General features: G+C 40.7%; 1 protein-coding gene across 1 annotated transcript; it reads left to right on the forward strand.

The window, feature by feature from the left end:
* Window positions 1–1,329: 1,329 nt before the first annotated feature.
* Window positions 1,330–20,755, forward strand: ermp1 (endoplasmic reticulum metallopeptidase 1). Its single transcript, XM_085413916.1, has 15 exons — window positions 1,330–1,682; window positions 3,609–3,913; window positions 5,513–5,640; window positions 5,766–5,871; window positions 6,219–6,365; window positions 6,829–6,921; window positions 9,300–9,512; window positions 9,844–10,064; window positions 12,209–12,383; window positions 13,233–13,423; window positions 13,743–13,895; window positions 14,775–14,977; window positions 15,070–15,185; window positions 15,421–15,584; window positions 16,494–20,755. The coding sequence occupies exons 1-15, from the start codon at window positions 1,408–1,410 to the stop codon at window positions 16,668–16,670; spliced, it is 2,667 nt and encodes an 888-aa protein (XP_085270042.1). The 5' UTR covers window positions 1,330–1,407; the 3' UTR covers window positions 16,671–20,755.
* Window positions 20,756–20,958: the final 203 nt, after the last annotated feature.

Genomic DNA, 20,958 nt, shown 5'->3' on the forward strand with positions numbered 1-20,958 from the left:
ATGATAATTGTTATAGGTTGAAATAAAAAAAAAGTTCATTGTAAGCTGCATGGAGAAGACCCCACTGATGTTGTAGTGGTAGTAGTAGTAGTAGTAGGTGAGACAGCATAATCAAGTGTATCTTTTCAGATGAAAAAAATAAATTGTGTTTGTGAATCTTCTTTCAGTTCCATCTGCACTACAACACGCCTCATAACAGCCTCAAAAACACAGTGAAGCTATACTCCCAAAACACAAGAATGACCACACCTAATTTTCACACACTGAACTTAGTTATAAAACATATTTGCAGCACTTAGGAAATTTATTAGAACACCTGTTAAAAACATGAATTTTTATCATAATGTTGTGAACTTTCAACCACTAAAAACAAAGTTTTCTGTTCATGAAGTATACAACTTCAATTTATAATCTTAAAATTAGAAAATTCACGGGTGACAATCAAAATATTTTAGCAATAAAATAGAAATATTAATATTTAAATAGAGATCTAGTGCATACTTGTGTATTAACCATTACAGAAACATAAAATATGATTTTAGTGATTAGCAATACTGTTAATATTAGGGCAACTCTCACGTAAACTTTACTCTGGGTGGTATAGTCTAATAAATCTGTTAACCACTGTAGTTTATTGTAAGGGTAATCCCCTTACAATAAACTACAATGGTAAGAGAGACAATGTATTTAATTGACACTTTTTTATTTTCAGTATTTTATGGAATAATATTTTAGATTAAAAAACAGAAAACAACAACAATTAAACAGAAAAATGAACTGAAAATAAATCTGGTCTACGTCAGAGGTCTACGTCTACGTATCTATCTATCTGTCTATCTATTTTTTTTCTTCAGGAAATTATACTTAAATATTTTAGTCTCATAAATGTTAACTGAACTGAAGTGTATATAAAGCTTTACCTTGCACAGGGGGTTCATTGAGTTCATTTTAAAGGAATAATTCACGTTTTTTTGTCTTTCCCCGATATCTCTTTTATATTAGTAATTTTAAGAAAAAGATATGGTACTCTGAGAATCTTTAATCGAATCCTGGGAAATTTAAACAACCGAGATGGAGGTGGTAGAAGCATAACTTCAAAGGGGGGAATAAAAGCTTTATGAAACCTTATTTTCGGACGAAGTCAGTAAAAAAAGAAAACGTTTTTAAATCAAATATAAATAAATATATATTTATATGGTTTTTAAGTCCTAGTAAGCACAGAAATGTAACTTAATTTGCATAACGTTTCGACAAATCTCTTCTGATTTCCCTCCTCCTCCCGCCCTCTCATTCAAGTTTGTCCCTCTGCGCGATCCGTTTGTCGTCCGAAGAGAGGAGGAAAAAAAGAAAAAGAAAAAGGCGAAGACCGAGAGCGACGCTTGCAGCTGATGTACCGCTGGCTTAGAAATGGAGGGCGACACCACTGTCCGGAGAATAAAACCCTTCGGGACTCAACAATACGTCGCTCAGGATAATAACGGAGCCCAGGACCGCTGCGAGAACAACGGCTACAACGGTGAGCCGAAGAGGAAGCCCGAAGTGAACCTTTACCTGCTGCGAGAAGGGCTCGCAGCTTCCCTGGTCTCTGTGTTTATTTTGGTGTTGTGGGCACTCGTTCACTTGTCTTTGCAGCAGCTTGTCATTGGAAAACCGACGGGCGAGTTCAACGCAGTGAGAGCCAGGTGAGTTTTACGATAAGACCAGTTTTATTCTCTAGGTGTTGGCCCGGTTAATCTTTCTTTTGTTGAGAAAGAGACCTGCCCAGAAACCACTGCCTGTTCCGCTCCATCTCCACCTTTACCTTCAACCTAAGCCGCGAAGTGGACAGGTGCCAGTCTCAGGAGAGGATAGGTGCAGCGACTATTAGGACTAATCTGATGTAGTTAACCATTATTCCTCCCCTAAGCCTTTTAAAACCATCCCTGGGTAGATGAATAACAAATTTACTGTCTAAGTCCTAATTCTGAAAGCCGTCAGATGTTAAAAAAGTAGGTGTTTATTTATATACGGTAGCACACAGTAAGTTTTTTATTTGGTGCATTTCCAATGCAAATACACGACAAAGGGTTTTAAAGGACCGGTTGAGAAACAGGAAATGCGGATTTAAAGCACGTGAGCATAGCGGTAGCATGTACATGTACATGTAGTTAGTTCTCTTATTGTAGTGGGAGACAGAAAAGACACCTTTGGGAGCAGGGCTTTTGTTAGATTACATTATTAACAAACAGGAGGAGGAGAAGAAGAAGAAATCACCATATTGATCAGTGACAGTAAGCATCAGGAGCTATCCTACTTATCAACCCTGACATTTTATAAAACACAGAAAAAAATCGAATAAATGTTCAAATACAGTAAGAGGGATCATAATAAACATCACACATCTTGTCCCTGTAAAAGACTGTAGAAATTTCAGATTAAAAGTTCATTCAGTTTCATGGCGTAACAGAGGGCTGCAGGGATTATAGCATTGAATCTGAGGTCTGCTGAGCTGCTGAAAGTGCAGAGCAGCTGGATTTGCCATCTTTTGGCTCATTGCTCTATAAATGAGTGAGACAAGCTGCATTTGAACTGATTAGAGCTCTGAGCTCTGTGTCTGTCGCCCACAAATCCAGATTTTGCAGTAGGTCATTGAAAAATTGAGTGAAAGCAGCACTTTAGATTTCTGAAATATCATGTGGTGCCACACTGGCTACAAGAAAACCAAATTGAGCAGGAGATTGGTTTTTAATCTATACGGATAACAGCTGGACTACAACACATGACTTTAGAGGTCGTGGTTTGATATCAGGCACAGTTCATTTGTTTTAAGTATCAGTAACCACTGCTGTATTTTAGTATCTCTAAAAGCAAACAGCAGTTTTCTTCTAAAGAGAAAGAAAGGGAGTAAGCACCTCCTAAGGCAATATCACTGTTCTCCAATCCCCAGACCTCACTCTTAAGCTTTGATCAATTGTTTTGCTTCCTTAAAAATGTCTTGTGTACAATGCTTCAGGAAATACTGAAGATTGCTCAGTTCAGTTTCCAAGTCTTGTTCTGCATGTATTCAATCACTTTTCAGTAGAAAGCAAGACAAGAAGGGTGAAACTTGTAATCTTTTACAGTTAAATTTGTAGGTTTAAAGCAGTTCCCCCCCCCCCCCCCCCCCCCCATATATGTTATGAAAAGCTGCCTCTTTGGAGACACAATTACAGTAAAGTATGATCTAACATTGTTTGTCATATACAACCTTGTTTAGCCCCACAACACTTGGGTTAAGGTACTTGTACAAATATTTTGTTAATCATCAAAGCCAGCAGCCAGTTCACTGTCTAACACAAAAAAGTTTAAGCCTCGTTGTTTCTCTTACAGGCCATGTCAGTGAGTTCACTCATGTCTTCAGGACATGCATTTAATATATTTTAAGTTTTTTGAAACTTTGTTGATGCTTTGTCTACACATGCACAGTGGCATTCAATCAGACTCTGTAATTACATGACTGAACTGTTAAATTGATGAGCTATGCTCAGATCTGTTGGGACAAGTCACCTTGATTTACTGATGTTTCACAGTAAACATGGCAGGTTATTTTTCTTTCTCTCTTTGTCCTTTTCTCTCACCTCTCAATCTAGGCAGCACTTGGAGCAGATTACTAGTGCTGGCCCTCGGCCTGTGGGCAGCCAGGAGAATGAGGTCCTGACAGTGGGATACCTGTTGAAGCAAATCGAGGACATCCAGGTCGAGACCGCCGCAGGCCCTCATCAACTCTCGATTGATATTCAGCGTCCCACTGGGACCTTCTCCATTGATTTCCTCGGAGGCTTCACTAGCTTCTATGATCACATCACCAACATTGCCGTTAGGCTGGAGCCCAAGGGTGGCGCGCAGCACCTCATGCTCGCCAACTGCCACTTTGACACAGTGGCCAACAGTCCAGGTAAAAACAAATTAATTACTCATTTGAACAGACATGCCTCCGTGAGGGTGAAACCCTGAGTGTGGTGGTGTTTGTTTTATTTATAGTCCACACCTTGCAAATTAACACCTGGAGACCATGTCAACAGCAAATTCTGTGCATTTTATAAAAACATCTTCTTAAATCTGTTGTTGTACTGCAAGTGCTCTTTTGTACTATTTATGGTCTCCAGAGGATGGAGCTCATCAGACTGACTTTGATCACCTTGATTTGCTGTCATTTGTAGTTAGAGTGACACATTTAGAAAACCACTTGGTGTTTTTAATTTTTTTGAGTGACATTTGGTTAAAAAAACCAGTCATTGCAGTGGAGCTTTTGCACGCCTGAGTTGCATGCAAGAACATGTGCATGAGAGCTTTATTTCTACTCCGTTTTAAAACTGTGTCATAAAATAGTTTCTTTGATACTTAAAATTTAGTTAAACACCCCCTCCCCCTCCCCGCCCCAATTGTAAAAGTGGCACAGATATATCTATAAAGAATCTGATCTATAAACACATTAAATAATGTCGCTGATGTACATAAACTCTTAACAACAATCATCATTATTTATAGTCCCTACAGGATGAATTGTAAACTTTTCTTTTCCCTGCTTGGTTTAAATATGTAGCACATTGCAGTGTGCAGCCATTGTGCTTTAGTCTGGTTTTAATTCAGCAGTTTTTTTTGTTGTTGTTTTTTTTTTTTAACTCTACACCCTCGAGCCTTGTGGGTAGGCATGTTTTCCCAGCTCTCATTCTCACACACACATATGCGTTACACACAGCTACACTGGTAAAAGGAAATTGATCCAAAAGGTGTGGACCAGGAAGATACACATATATTTTCACATCCCCCGGTGCTTGCCAAGCCTTTGATTTCTTGGAATTCTTAACGTTTGTTTATGGAAAAACAAAGAATAAAAGCAGGCAGGACTTGGTAAGAAACTCATAAGTTAATTCAAAATACTTTTTTCCTGTTTAAAGCTAACCTGCACAGATGCATGCATTCTGAAGTCTTATGGTGAGAGAAAACTATTAATATGCTACTGTCATATGTGGATGGTATGCAGACACAGGGTGAACAAGCCCCCACCCCTACCTCATGAACTCACTGAGTGTAGAAAGCCAGAGCACATGATGTCTGAGTTTGCCCCTCTGATCTGCAGGTCATATTTTCCTTACTTTGGTATATTTTCACTGCTGAGCTGTGTAATCTTTCTGTATCACATGCTCCTTTCTTTTTGTCTCATTGGTGCCCCTTTTTCTTTATTCTCTCACCAGGAGTGGTGGAAGTTTTTTTTTTTTTTTTTTTTTTGGTAATCAAGTAGTCACATGTTCCTTCACACAGGGCCTATTCTCTACACTTCATAATTTAGAGCTTTATTTCTACCATCTGTGTTTTGTTATCTCGCATTATTTTGCTAGGTAAGGACAGATGGATGTTAATTGCATTTCTCTGAATGTAAATAGCAGGTTAAGACTGATTTCTGTTGCTCTCACTAATGTTTTAGTAAACTAGAAGCCCACGATTGGTATTCGTGACACACTGCTCTCTGTCTAAGACAGTTTCTCTGTCTTAGGTGCCAGTGATGATGCAGTGAGCTGTGCAGTGATGCTGGAAGTCCTCCATTCTCTGGCCAACCAGTCAACTCCTCTTAACCACGGCGTCATCTTCCTGTTTAACGGGGCAGAGGAAAATGTACTGCAGGTAAAAAGAACATTTGGTGGGATGTTAAACTAGCCTGTAAGGAGAATTGGTGTCATTTTGTTTAATTTGTATCTCTTTTTGTTGTTTCTCTCTTTGTCTCTCTGGATCCCCACGCTCTCCTTTAGGCCAGTCATGGTTTCATTACCCAGCACCCATGGGCCAAGCAGGTGCGAGCCTTCATTAATTTGGAGGCTGCAGGTGTTGGTGGCAAGGAGGTTGTTTTCCAGACAGGTACTGTAACGTACTACTTTGAGGAATTAGCCTTGTTTGTTTGTTATGATGCCTTTTTTTTGGTGTTTGTGTGTGCAGCCTACCATCTATAGCATGCAAAAAAGCATTGCAGGTTCTCCAGTTAAAGCAGTCAACTACTGTTCCTTTGTTTAGTACTTTAAAGAGACTTAAATGTTTACAATACCAAAATACAAGCAGGCAGGTTTAAAAATGGTGGAGGCGAGGGGATAAATAACTTTGATGATATATCTTTGTCTACAAAAGGATGAATCTGTATGACAAAATTTAGGAATCAAGGCTAATTGTCAGGTATCTAAAATATTTCAGCAGCCTCTTCTCCCTTAAAGGTCCAGAGAACCCGTGGCTGGTCCAAGCCTACGTGCATGCAGCCAAACACCCCTTCGCCTCTGTGGTCGGCCAGGAGGTCTTTCAGAGTGGTGTCATTCCCTCAGATACGGACTTCCGCATATTTAGGGACTTTGGTAACATCCCAGGTAAGTCCACCGATTCTTACACTACATAACAGAAGCCAATAAGGAAAATATGCAAGTTTTCTTTGCAGAATATGTTTATAGCTAAACATTACTTTATTATGCTTTTTTAAAAGAATGTTAGGAAGGATGTGCTTCCTGACCCGCTGCTCTGGTCAGAATTTAGTGTAGCTTGCACACAATGATCCACTCAATTGGTCTTCACCTAAATTATGCTTAAGGTCATATTTCCTGTGTTATGAGTTTTCAAAAGAATCCCTATTCTTCTTGAAATCAGATTTTTGGGATGTGAGTTTTCGAGCCTCCTTGACTTCTCTGAGAATTTTAATACTTGCTAGTTTGCGTAGTAGAACCACTGACAATGAAATGTATCACTTTTTTTTCTGTGCTTCACACGTTACAGTAACCTGTGAATTGGATGAGCTTTTCCATTACTGGCGTTCTGGTTTAATATATTTTTTTGCAGGCATTGATCTGGCTTTCATTGAAAACGGCTTCATCTACCACACCAAGTACGATACAGCTAACAGGATCCTAACAGACTCGATACAGAGAGCGGGTAAGCAGCGGACCTCATATGCTTCCATGCTCAAATATTTATTACGCTTTTATTCAAGACTCATTGCAAATATGTGAGAGCTGTCACTCCAGCACCATTTTTCTGTTACAGACACCTGCTGTGCATTTGTCCTTTGTCCACCAGTCTGTCTGAGGACTTAAATATGCACACATACAGCGGCAGTCACAGACTGTTGCCCCTTGTGCTTCTGCGTTGCTGAATAATTTTGCTTAGCTTAGCAGAGAATCCAGTCAGACAGCACTAAAAACCTTGGCATCAGTTGGCATCTTTCCTCGCTCCCTCAGGAACTACTGGACATCACCCTTCTGTTCTTCTGTGTGCAGCAACTCCCCATGAAAGGCATGAATTATTAGAGAGAGAAAGTGAGATTTCAGATGGAGGCAGAAGGTATTTTTAGCCTGTAAAGAAGAGGGCAGAAAAGTGCTGTAAGGTGGAGAGTAGGACACAGCACGGAAGGCGAGGATCTATCAGCAGTTCTGCTCTTTTGAAGCTTGTGATGAATACACCCTTTGGCCTCTGCGTAAAAATCTATGTCTCTCGGTTTGGTCTAAGCGGAGCAAGCGATTCACTTTTGTTAAAAGCAAACGCAGCGTGGATCTCTTGTAGAGATTATATGTGAAATGTTTTTCTAAAAAGAGCATGTTGCCATGTTTATAAAATGGATCTTATCATTACCATCAGTGTTGGCTTTGTGATAGAAACAGAAAATAGAAAGATGTGAGCAAATTGCAAGCAGTGAACTTTGTACAAAATCTTGATTGTGCAGTGTTGTTTTGGCCACAGCAAAGCTACCAGGCGGAAGAACAATGGAGCTTTGTCTTGCCTTGTGTTTTTGTGCCATTAACTGTGCAGATATGGAGGTAGTATAGTACAGTAGTACAGAGGAAAAAAAACAAAACTGTTTTTGTTTTTTTGTTTTGCTGCAGTGGATTGAAAACAAGTTTACACACCCCTGTAAAAATGCCAAGTTTTTGTGATGTTAAAATACGGGACGACAGTGAGTCATTTCAAAACGTTTCCCGCTTTTTATGTGACCTACAACCTGTGAAAATGAGTGCATTCAGTATTCTTGAGTAGGACTCTACTAGCAGAATAGAATAATCCTTTAATTGTCCACAAGGGGAGATTTGGGTAGCATGGCACATCTTGACTTGATTTGCCCACTCTTCCTCAGACAAGTGCTGCAAATCTATCAGATAGCACTTGTGCACAGCTCCCTTCAGGTCATCCCACACATTTTTAAGGATTTACATCTGGACTCTTGTTGGGCCATTCCAGATTGAACTGGGGCTTTCGTAAAGGTGGAGGGACAAGCATACATCCAAATCAACAAAATAATGGATTCAACAGAAGCAAATTAAAGTTTGGGGTTTTTTAGGTTTTCAGTAGAATATTTGTGGGGTGACCTGAAGAGGGCTGTGTAGAACAACTCAGATCTGACACATTTGGAGTGTGTTTGCAAGGAAGCATAGGCAACTGTTCCCAAGTCAAGACATGCCATGTTGACGAATGGTATGCTGTGATAAAATCAAAAGGTGCTTCAATAAAGTCTTAGTTTAAGGCTGTGCTCATAAGGCAACAGGATTTTTAAATTGATACCATAGGTGTATCTACTACGAGGCTGATGGGTAGCGCTGGCAGTATTTTTTTTTATATCCACTGTATAGCTCGCTCTTGCTGTTCCTTCCTGTAATCAGATTTCTGATCTGAGCTGAACTTCATATTTGGAGTCAATTTAAACAGAAAGCCCTTGGTGCCCCGTAAACTTGTGTACAGCTGTAAATAAGATTTGTACACACACACACACACACACCACTGAGTACTGTCCTTATCTGTCAGATCCTATCATCCTCTCTTACATGTCCTGTCATGGGGGGAAAACTCTTCTGTGAGTAAAACAGTATATGTGTGTTTAATAGGTTTTTACAATATTATTGTTTGTGTAAGAGGTCGCAGTAGTCATCTGCATGTGTTGGGGGCTGTAATTTACCAATATAGTGCCATTTAACAGGCCACCCTCTTTGTAGCCTTTTCTGCTCAGTCAACAGTAACAGGTGTAATGCATGTGACATGTCAGCTCTGTAAAGGATGATCCTTTTAGTCATATGAGGTTATCACTTTCATATTCAGTCATATAATCTGTTTACTTCCCCGTATGTAGGATAAAATCACAAGTGGTGGAAACTCTAAACCTCTATTGACTAAACCTCCCAGTTCCTCTTATTCTGTTGTCATTTACTGTCTGGATAACTTGATTGTATATGGCAGGCTGCCCAGATGATGCACACTGTTCTTTATGGAGTAAATGCACTGAAGCTTTGACTGTCTTTAACTCCTTATTTACGTCCTGTTTTCAGGTGACAACATCCTGGCCGTTCTGAAGTATCTGGCAATGTCAGAAAAGTTGGCTGATTCCTCAGAGTACCGCCATGGCAATATGGTGTTTTTTGACCTGCTAGGTGTAATTGTGGTAGCTTACCCAGCTCGTGTTGGCACTATCCTCAACTACATGGTGGCCACAGCTACGTTCCTCTTCCTGGCCAAGAAAGCCTCAATGCCTGGCCATGGAGGTAGGTCACCATTTCCTGCACTTAATCCTTGTTACTGATTGGTCTTTAAATCAAGGATTCTGACTAGGGGGCAAGGTAGTCCTTGAAGAGGTCATTTTCTAAGAAATTGATCATTAAGGTTTGGGGTTACATCACTTACCAGAAAAGTAATGAACATGAAATGCTTTCATTCATTTGCATTAATGGCCCCAAGCTGCGTATATTTTAATGATATGTTGCAGTTTTAATATTTAGAACAAATAGCTTTGATGAGCTCTTGTGGATCTGCAGAATAAATTGGTAAAATCCTAATTTATTGGCTTAATTGGTCACTTGTCTCTGTGTCTCCAAGGTGGGCGCTATGTTCGAGACCTGGCCTGCGCCACAGGTGTAGCATTGCTCAGCTGGTTTGTCACCCTGTTGTCGGTGCTGATTGTGGCCCTGCTTGTCACTCTGTTGGGCCGCTCCATGTTTTGGTACAACCACTTCTATGCCTCAGTCTGCCTGTATGGAGCTGCAGCCACTGGCAAGATGATACTTATACACACACTGGCCAAGAACTTGTACTACGGGGTGAGTGAGTGGAGTTTTAAATATAGAGCTTCCAGTAAATTTCAAGCAGAGACCGAGTGGCCGGACATGATTAACAGTAGCAGTAACACTGAATGTGAAATGTACTGTTAAACCTTTTAGGAGCATTGTCTGATTGTATGGTAAAAGTGACTTTATGCATCACTGTCAAAGATGTGGCTTCTTTCTAAAACCCACTTATATTTGATGAATAGGAAAAATGAATTGTCACAGACAAATTTTGGACTATTTGTTGTGTTAAAGTTGGAAAAAGTATCTTTATTCTTTAAATTTGTTAGTTGCACCTGTTCAACTGCTTATTAAGGCAAATGTCTAATCAGCCAACCATATTGCAGACAACATGCTAATGTTCAAAGTGAGCCTCAGAATGGGGAAGAAGGGTGATTTATGTGACCTTGGATGTGGCACAGTTGCCGGCAGTCTGATCTACTGGGATCTCCAGAGTTTAGAGAGAATGGTCAGAAGTCACTCCTCTCAGTTTAGAACAGAAAACTGAGGCTACAGTTCAAAACTGGACAGCAGAAGGTTGGAAAAAATGTTGAATAGGCTGATTAGCCTAAATTTCCCATGTAACTTTCAGATAGTAGAGTTTGAATTTGGTATGAAAGCATCCATCTAGTCTTGGATGAACATTTCAGGCAGGTGGCAGTGAAATTGTCTGGAGTATATTTTATTGGCACACTATGTGCTCCTTAGTACCAACTGAGCACATGCGGGGTATGGTGGAATGGGAGATTGACATTATGGATGAAAGGCTGACTAATCTGCAGCAACTGTGTGATGCTGTCATGTCAGTATGGACCAAAATCTGTGTTTCCAGCACATTGTTCAATTTGTTCTACAAAGAATTAAGAGAAAAGGGTCTAACCCAGTCCTAGCAAAGTCTACCTAAAAATTGGACGGTGATTGTAGAGTTCAAATCGGTCTTAAATTATTCTTATTGATTGTTTTCTGATTGTAGTAAAGTGGATATTACAGTATTTCACTGTGACTGATGCGTCATGATGGCTCGGTAAACTGCTGACAGTCGCCTGTGTGTGGTTATAAAACTGTAGAAATGTGAGACAGACTGTCCTTTGTGCCTCACATGTACATTTACCAGATTTGATCTCTCTCACTGTGGTTTTCAATAGGCTTTCATTCAGCTCTTAGATGTTAGCACCTCTGTCATAAAAGCAAAATCCATTTCTCACATGCTTTAAAAGAGAGTGTTATAGGTTTCTTTGGTAAGTCGTTGAATACTTTGTAGAAACAGATGGTTGAAATTGAATGGGCGTATTGTATGTGTGATATTTATAAAATACGAGCACTAATTTAAAGCTGAAAGAGCTGCACTGAATTGATTTAGATCTGGAGCCTCAGCTTACCACAATGTGAACTGCATCTTATCATGGCCATTTTCCAGTAAGGACACAGACTAACCTTTGTCCCAGATTACATAACGCTTCAGTGAAACAACATGACTATTGAGAGAACGGCATGTTTCCTTACTCTAATCCTGAATGGTATATTCTGCAAGAAAAATGTCTTGCTCCAAGGACAGAGAGTAAAGAAATTATTAGTCCTCAAATTAAACTTATACAAGTTATAGTTGTAGTGATTGTCATTTTCTTAAGTTGTTTTATCCTCCTTTTAGTTTACAGTTGTGATTTCGGGATAAAGCCGTGGAAGTTATTTCTTGTTTTTTATCCACATAGATGAGTTGATGATCTTATTTGCAGTTTATGTAAGAAGAGCCCAGCACTCACATTTCACCCAAATAAGAACCCCTATGTACTATTTCACCATTAAATCGTGTGAACTGAAACTTGACAGCAGACCAAAAGCCTCGGCAGTCAGTTGTTTGCAGTTTGAAAGTTTGACACTTTTAAATGAATCCATTAATTGTTATGCCTAATCTATGGGGCAGGTGAGTATATTAGTGACATTAATTTGTTACTGATATCCCCCCAAAAGTTCTGATTAGTATGATGAACTTCTCTGTATTTGTTTTGCTGTTGTTGTGGTTGTTTTGCAAAACAACAATTAGATTTTCATACTTACAGGTTAAATCCTCATCTGTCAAAGCATCACACACCTTCCCCTGCACATTTCCTGTATGTTGAGTATGTATGTTTTCCTCACAGGGCGTCCGCCTGGTAGAGCTGGGTGACCTTTACTTTGACGTGAGCTTGCTGCTGTGGTGTTGCAGCCTGGTGTGGTTGACCCAACATGGCCTGTGTTCGGCCTACGCGCCCATGCTAATGGTGGCTTTCCCCCTGGCCACCAGACTGCTGCTGGCAAAAGAATTCAAACACAGAGGTAAAGACTTGATCTCAAAGTCGACCTTGTTTACCATGATTGAATGAAGCACAGGGTACTAAAAACTGTTGAAAGTAAGGACGGTTGGTTAATTATTAATACTTTTTCTAGAGTCACAAGAGTAAATTATGTATATGCTCATACCTGCTCTTTATAAGCTCTCTTAGCAGTAAGATGAAGCTAGCATCCTCTCATTGTACTCTAATCTTATCAGGCTATTTTAGACGATTGTGTTATCACAGAAATAGTCAAAGTAACTCCAAGTAACTGCATGAAATAAAGGTGAACCCTCTTCCTTTCTAGCTCCTATTGTGCTCTTGACCAAAGGCCTGTGTATGCTTAAAGTTCTTATCAGACTATCTTATGTCTTTTGAAAAATACACACAAAAGATAGATATGTATCAAAGAGGTGTTTTTTGTTGTTGTTGTTGTTGTTTTTTTGCCCCCAAGTGATCAAAAGGGTTCCGGATTGGATCCTAAATGATTAAGTCGCTGGATAAATAGTAACAATATGATGGATGGATCATGCAGCAACAGACAAATCTTAAGTAGCAGCAGCAGAGTTCAGCGAAATGTTTTTCTAAATATATTGTAGGCAGGAAATAAGGCACACATTCACTGAATCTGCAAAACTCACTGCAAAGCATGTTGTTTTCTTCTGCTTGCACAGCAGAAAACAGGACTGGAATCACATTTGAGTTGTAGTGTTTAGATGTTAAACTTTGAAGACTGTATAAACGCTTTTCTCTTTAAGATGGATTTGGGGGCAGCTACGAGAATCCAGTGTGTGTGTGTGTGTGTGTGTCTCTGGCTCAGTTATACCTGACAAAGATTTCTTTTTTTCTCCAGGAGCATCAGCGAAGTACTGCGTGCTGTACCTGCTGGGCCTGGCGTTGCCATATGTGCACTTCATGTTTCTCATCTGGGTGGTGTTTGAGATTTTCACTCCCATCATGGGGCGGAGTGGCACAGAGATACCCCCCGAGGTGGTGCTGGCCTCCTTAGTCACTCTGGCAACCATCTTCCTCTCCTCCTTTTTTGTGAGTATTTCTACATTATATATAGGAGTGAGAAGAAAATCAGGATTTTTATTAAGCAGAAGAAACAGAGAAATCCCATTTTGAATTAGACAGAATATACTTGACTAAAGAATTGTTTTGATTAATCTGGTAGTAGTAGTGAGTTTATTTTCAAACCAGATACAGAAGGAAATATACGTATAGTATGGAGTATAATTGGCAGAAGTGAATTTAATTTAGAAAATGTGTTGGAGAATCAGGTATTTTGTGCCACCTTAGTTGTATTTTCAAATGCCCGTTCCTTCTGCTGTTTAGTAACACATGCTCATGTCTTTGTCAGCTGCATTTTATCTACTTGGTGCGTAGCACTAAGCGGATCATGGCAGGTCTTGGGTTCGTCTTCACCATCATGTTCCTGTTGGTGTCCTGTGGCCTCTTCTTTCCTTACTCGGGCGATCTAGACAGTCCGCGACCAAAGAGAGTTTTCCTGCAGGTTGAAATTCATAACATGCACACAAAAACACAAATATACACAAAAATGATACAGATACAGTATGTAAGAAAAAGAGAAACTGGATCTGCAAGAAGTCAAAACCAGTAAATGTATTCATAACGGCCAAAACCTAAAGCTCTGGCCTGTCCATTGCATGACGTTTGAGGTCTGAGTGACTCGGTTTGAAATGAAAATGATGCGAGAAGACATTTCTAAATGAGTGGCAGGAGCTTGAAACCCTTGAATTAAAGTACGGTCTGATCAGTTTTGCAGCATTTGGCTGAATCTGAGCTGAGCTCATAGTCCCGTACACTGCACAATTCATTCTGCTGCTTCTATCAGCAGTCACACCCTCAAGAAACCAATGTCCACTGGCTGCAATACCTGCTTATGCCATAGTGTTACCTCCACCACAGTTAAATGATAACGTGGTATGATTCAGATCATGAGCTGTTTCTCTTCTCCATAATATTCTCCGCTATTCATTCCAGCACATGTCCATTTTGGTTTCATCTGTCCCAATAATTTTTCCAGAACTGTGCAGCCTCTTTTAGATCTTGTATGACAGTCTAATCTGGCCTTCCTGTTCTTGAGTGCAACCTGCCCGTTTGCACCTCGGTGTAAATCCTTCGAGTTGTAAACAGTCTCGAGGAGCCTAACTCCTCGAGTGTTCTTGACGTGTTAAATTGTGTTTCTTAAACATGAAAATAATTCTGTCATCTTTTATTATTATATTTCCCTCCTTGATGTGCTCACGTATGTAATTTACATTGAGTCATTCCAGCTAAACAGATGTAGCACAAAGCACGTGAAAGAAAAGAGAACATGTTAACATCAAAGAACTTCGTTGTTTTTCTTTTCCTGTTACTCTCCCTGCAGCATACAACACGGACCTTCCACAATCTCCAGGGAGAAGTGGAGAGCCGAGACTCAGGTCTGTGGATAAACAGCTTTGACTACACGGGCATGCAGCACATCACACCCCACATCCCCGAGATCAACGAAACGGTTCGGACCCGCTGCAGAGAGGACCGACCTTTCTGTGGTTATCCCTGGTTCCTGCCTGTCAAGTTCCTCAGCAGGTCAGCCTTGTAGCTTTGATGCCTCTGGTGTCATAATAAATGCTTGTTTCAGTCATGCTTTGAACCTCACAAGTGCTCCCGTGTGTTTGCAGGAAGAACTGGTACCTCCCCGCTCCGGAAGTGTCTCCGAGCTCTCCGGTGGAGTTCAGCCTGCTGTCCAAAGAAGAGACGAGCTGGGGAACGATCAAGATGACATTCAGTGTGAAAGGTCAGGAGCAGCTAATAGAGGGTTAAGATTTTGGGGATCTAAAGAAGTACCAAGTGATAGCAGAAGGAGCAAACCCAAAACATGGACCAGGTGTAAATCAGAAAATTGATGACCATTTTTAAAGAGCATGTGATCACATGTGCAGGATGTGTGAAGAATGTGAGAGTGTTGTGCGTTGATTTGTAGCTGTAGGTATCACTTTGTGTTTCACCCTTGACCTTCCTGTCTCATGCAGGCCCGAGCCACATGTCTTTGTATCTAATGCCTCATCGAGGAGCCAGCCTCTCTACCTGGTCCTTCGGTGACGGGACGCCTCGATTTGACCTGAGCGGAGAATATTTTATCTTCTATTCACATGGCCTTGACGCCCCCACATGGACCTTCTGGTTTGAAATACAGGTACTGACCTTTTCTTCTTATTTACATTTCCTATTTCCATCTTCATAGTGACTTTGGCGCATCAAGCAGTCTGTACCGAAAATTACCTGCAATAGTTTTGCAAATTACAGTAATTAACTGTGATAAACAGGCAAATATCATGTACCTGTTGCCATCTACACACACAGGAATTCACATTAACTTGTTAGATTCAGAGTCCAGCCACAGCCACATGGATTTGACACAGAAATGTCTCCACGAATAGTTGCTGCAGGATGGCAATTTGAGTGCAAAATAACACATGACTGGAAACTTTATTTTTAGTAAAGTTTAATACAAGCACAATATAACCAGTTGAGCCAATCCCAGGATTGCAAATAAATTTGTCACAGATGACTAACTGTTTAATTGCAACATGTTGTCAATTTGTCTTCATTTATAAATTCGATGGTAATTATTTGTAAACCTGAGTGACTGCAGTCAGTCCAGCAGTGAGACCCATGATTATTTGGAGACAACCTGTGCAGTTGCCATCTGAAGCTGGTCACCCCACTACTTGCAGTTGTTTGCTGAAAGTGAAAAACACTGCTGGGAAACCACAGATTTTTCCTAGTCACGAGGTTTTTGTCCTATTATTACGGCCAAACATAAGGTCTGGGGGCCAGAATCAGAAAAATGTAGAATTTTGGACTTTGAACTATGTTTTCATCAGTTTTACTTTTGCAGCTATAACGAGCTCCCCTGCTTTACTGATCAGCTTCACGTGGCCCATGTTTTAAAATGAGTGGGACTGAGCCACGATTTGCAATGAATGCTGCACGTAACCCCTCGTGGCTCAGACAAACTCCTCATGCAGCATAATCAGACTTAATACATTGCTAATCTTATTTGGTTCTTCTGCTGTTTTATTTCTGTCCCTCTGTTTGTCAGCCTCCCGCAGACCCTGACCCATCTGGCCCCGAGGGGATCGTCTCAGTCGCCATCTCCTCCCACTATTTCTTTGGGAAAGACCAGAGGACTGCTCGGTTGGAGGAAATGCTTCACAGGTTCCCCACGTGGGCTTTTCCCTCTTCCTGGGTCAGTACCTATGACATGTACCGATACTGAGGATGTCACACATCCCACGAGGCTGCTGCAGAGGAGAGCTTTGGCCTACAGGGCTCCACAAGACAGATGTAGAAGAGATTACAAGGAAGAATACAGAGGAGTGACCCCACTGCCTTTTCACTCAAACTGTAACACACACAACACATGCGAGCTCCACCCCAGCCAGCCTGAGAGACCCCCACCACTGTGTCAATAGGCACTGTAGTTAACCAAGGAGAGATGCTTGGTGCTGTGCTCACTCCTGGCTTAGTGAAAGGAAGGGGTTAGTTTTTTTTTTTTTCTTCTGTTCTCTACTTGTTCGATCGTGCCTTTTGCTTTACTTGCTGTAACTCGCTTTTCCTTTCGCTCACATCCACCCTCGCTCTTCCTCACTAACGCCAGTGTTCCTCCCGAACAACTAACACCGCACGGCTACCTCCACTGCTCTTTATCAGCAAAACCACTCTGAACGTTGTCATATTAAATGTGTCTACCAACCGTGCTGTGCATCGCAGGGTGCAATAACACATGATGGATGAGTTCAACCTGTTCTCTCCTCCTCTGAATTTAACCGGATACTTTGAAAGTCACTTGTCATTAACCTGCACTTGTTTTAATAGTTTGATTTACTGACTTGCCCTTCTTTACTAAGACCACTCATTTTTATTTTTTTTAATTTTTGGAGCCACGCGTTTTAACGAGGAATGTAACGCCTGCTTAAACTATCGGAGGACATGGCGTGCAGACAGAAAACTGTTAAATGAAAACAGATGTCTGAATTCAAGCTGTTCTGGAAGTGGTGGTTAAATCCGGAGGGCAGTGTAATTTCACTTCACGTGTTTATGCAGTTTAATTTTGTTTTAGGGTTTAAAATTGTTCAGGATTACCCCCCCAGTCCACAGGGGGGTGTACCTTTGCATCCGTTTCACATTTGTTCCTACTGTAGTAATAACTGCACTTTTTTTTTTTCTTCTTCTTTTTTAAGAGCAAGGGGGGAAAAAAAGGAAAACTTGACTATGCTTCCAGCCGTCTCCAGCAGTGACTTTAACAAATGTGATCCTCTGCTTTTGTTTATTGCATCTGTAAGCAAAAGAAATGCCTTCCCGGGTCGTGGGTCAGACAATATAAGGCGTCTGAAAACCTCGGGAATCTGGGATTGGCTTTTATTCCCACTTTTTGATTTTCCCTTTCTTGAATGTAAAATCAGCTGCTGGAGAGGGCTCAGTTTTATTTGTGCTGTTGTTTTTTCTGTAGCTCACATCCACAGTCTGCTTCACATGGTACTACCACTACCTCCGGACTGATCAAACTCAACACCGAGATAAGTTTCAGATTGAATGTTACTGTGGGAAAGCTTTAGAGGAGGTTTAGCTAACAAAAGTTAACTAATGTTGAAAAGAGAGATTATTTAAATGGTTTATAAAGTGTCACCATTCTTATCTGTGGGCTACATCCATTTATAGATGTCCATATCTGTGTTTTCAGAAAGTCTGACTTCCCTGCATCCCCAGGTTTGACTCCTCTTTAAAGGAGTCAAAGGTGGAATCGGGTTGTTGACTAATGAAACAAGTCTTTCGTCTGCCTCGAGTCTACCTAGCGAGGTGTCACCGTGAACCATGTTGTCTGTTTGCCACAAAACGAGAAATCACAATGAAAGGAGGCCTTAAAGTTTTGCTTCCAAAGACGCACAAAACGTTTACTGTTGTGGACACAAACATCTCAGTGGTCTTAAAAGCTATCAAGTGCCACACTGCAAAGCGTTTTCATGCCCGTGGATTGCTAACATCCATCACAGCCTTCAGCAGATTGTCCCACTGTGCTCTTTTTTTTGAAAGTCAAAACTATTTTAAAGTCATAAAATTCACATTGAGCCACTCTGTAGCTATTCTGGAGTTGTATCTCAGCACGTGAGTGGAGTTTGTGTTCGTGTCGCCTCACGGGTCAGATCAAATGATAAAGGATACTTCTTTTTACTGGTTTCATAGCAATGAAAAAAAATTTCAGTCTTAACTTTGACGACAGGCACTTGAAGCGCTTCGACTCCACCTGCTGAGGAAGCCCGTGTGATGCAGGCGAAAGCGCCTGCTTGGACTTTTTCACCTCATCAGCTGATTCCTGCAAAGATCAGCGAGACCTCGGTGCTCCTTCAAAAGGACAAAGATTTAAACAAATTAGATTTTTGCTTGGTGATGATGTAGTTTTTGCTCTCACTAAAGTACCATGCCTATATACATTTAGTTTTTTTTGCCATTTACCTCATGATAACGTTCATCACCTCACCCGTGTTCACGTTTCGGGTGTCTGCAGTTTGAGTGCGGCACTAAAACCTGGGAGGAAAAAAAAAAGTCCAGTCTTTTCTGATCTGTCCACTGACGGCCGACTCTGTACTTGATCCTGCTGCTCCAGACTGAAAGATGGATTTTTTTTCTTTACTAAGACCAGTAAAAAGTCTCATTTTGTCCCGAGCAGGTACTGCTGTAATAGAGAGGCAGAGCGGGGAAAGGCTGAGAAATGGCTCACCCTACACTGCTGTTACTCCCAGTGTTCGAGAGCTTCATACACACTCCTTTTCAGATGTGAGTGATTTGCATTACTAATGTGTTAGTGTGAGCTAGTGTAGGCTGAGAGGCTGACGGGCACTTCACTGAACGTTTTTGTTGAGCGTGAGTTCAGATTTTGGACTTTATCTTCTTCACACATAACAGTCTAGAAGTCCATATCAAGTCAAGAAATACGTTCTTTAACTGTGGGATACTTTTAAATATCTTAATGTGATATCTAAAAATATTACATTTGAAGTTTTGGGGTTTTTCTTTCTTTAAATTGACCTTTCATCCACATCTGTAACTGCTAGTTTTGTTCTTAGAGTTGATTTCTAACAAGACAGATTTTTTTTTTTTTCTTTCTTTCTAACGACCGTCACATAACCGTTAACCTTCTTCCTTGAAGTTTTGTTTTCTTAGTTGGAACTGTTGAGCTTTGGATTATTGGGTCTGGTTAACAGGGTATCCATGTATTCAATTTACGGGATGATTTCACATTATGCAAAAAGTTTGAATTAATTTAACACTTGTACAGCAATTAAAAAGCTTCTTACGTTTAATCTTGGCAAGTGTCACTTCTTCAGACGTGGACACTAACATCATCAGCTATATCAGCTACATGGTGAGGCGGGGTTTCATGTTCACCCAGGTAACTTCAGGGTTAAGCCTGGTTTTTCTTTGATACATCGGCATGGTAACTGGCTACTGACCAATCAGTGTCACTTTATGTCGAGTGAATATGTCCATTTTCTGCCTGTAAAGTATATCACCAATACAAACAAAATCCCTGCCGTTCTGTTACAGCTGACCCTGACATGGCAACCATTTGACACTTGTTTAACTAAAAATTACATTTTGGCCATGAGAATTTTTGCATAAGTAAAATAACTCTGCTCTCTTTCTACAGGCAGAGGAAATGCAACCACTCCTGCTTGCTGATCTTACTTCAAAACTGCATGTACAGATATCAATTATGTTTTAATATAAACACTGCAAGGGCACCACAGCTCGAAGAATAAAACCCAGAACAGTCTTTTAAACGTGAATTTAACAAAACAGTCAATTTAAAGCCAGCAGATTCCCCCGTGTGATATTCATGGAGTTGTAATGTTAATATGTCAGTTAACTCTGTTTTTTCTGGTGTCAAACATTAATATAAGAGCTCTTTTCTAGAGTATGTAAAGCCAAACACACACACGTTGCTGCTTTGTCTGCAGCTGCTGCGTTGCTTTAAAAATAGGGAGGTCAAAGAGGCAGACAAACCTTTTAAAAATAATTTATTGGTCTATATGTACAAGGGGGGGAAAATGAAGTAGAAAACCAAATATAAGTAGAAAAGGCGAATGTACAAGAGAGTATCTTTACACTGCATTGAGGATGTCTGCTGCCCCAGAAATAAATCTCGACTCTGAGGAAACGAGCAATACTTTTAAACTGTACACAGGTGGGAGGGAGCTGCTGTCCACGTTTTACTGAGCGAGCGAACGACACTCCTCCCTCACAGAGAAGGAAACCATAAAAGAGCTGAAATATTCATTTCCGTAGGAAATTGTCTCGCATACCGTCAGCATTAGTTTTGAGCGATGATGTTTCTGATGAGAGGGCTGGGATGTGCGCGAGTGAGATTCTCCTCCCTCTGCATGAGGACTTGAACGTTCAAATCGGGGTTAAAACAGAAGGCCTCTGGACGTAAAGTCTTTGGTTCATCAAGTGTCCGTGTTCAAGTAAAGCTTGTAGTGGAGCTGTAGGCTTGTTCAGAGCGGAAG

Source organism: Rhamphochromis longiceps, linkage group LG7 (assembly GCF_057381845.1).
Source record: "Rhamphochromis longiceps isolate RC_006_pf linkage group LG7, R_longiceps_female_GT1.1, whole genome shotgun sequence".
Classification (NCBI taxonomy): Eukaryota; Metazoa; Chordata; class Actinopteri; order Cichliformes; family Cichlidae; genus Rhamphochromis; species Rhamphochromis longiceps.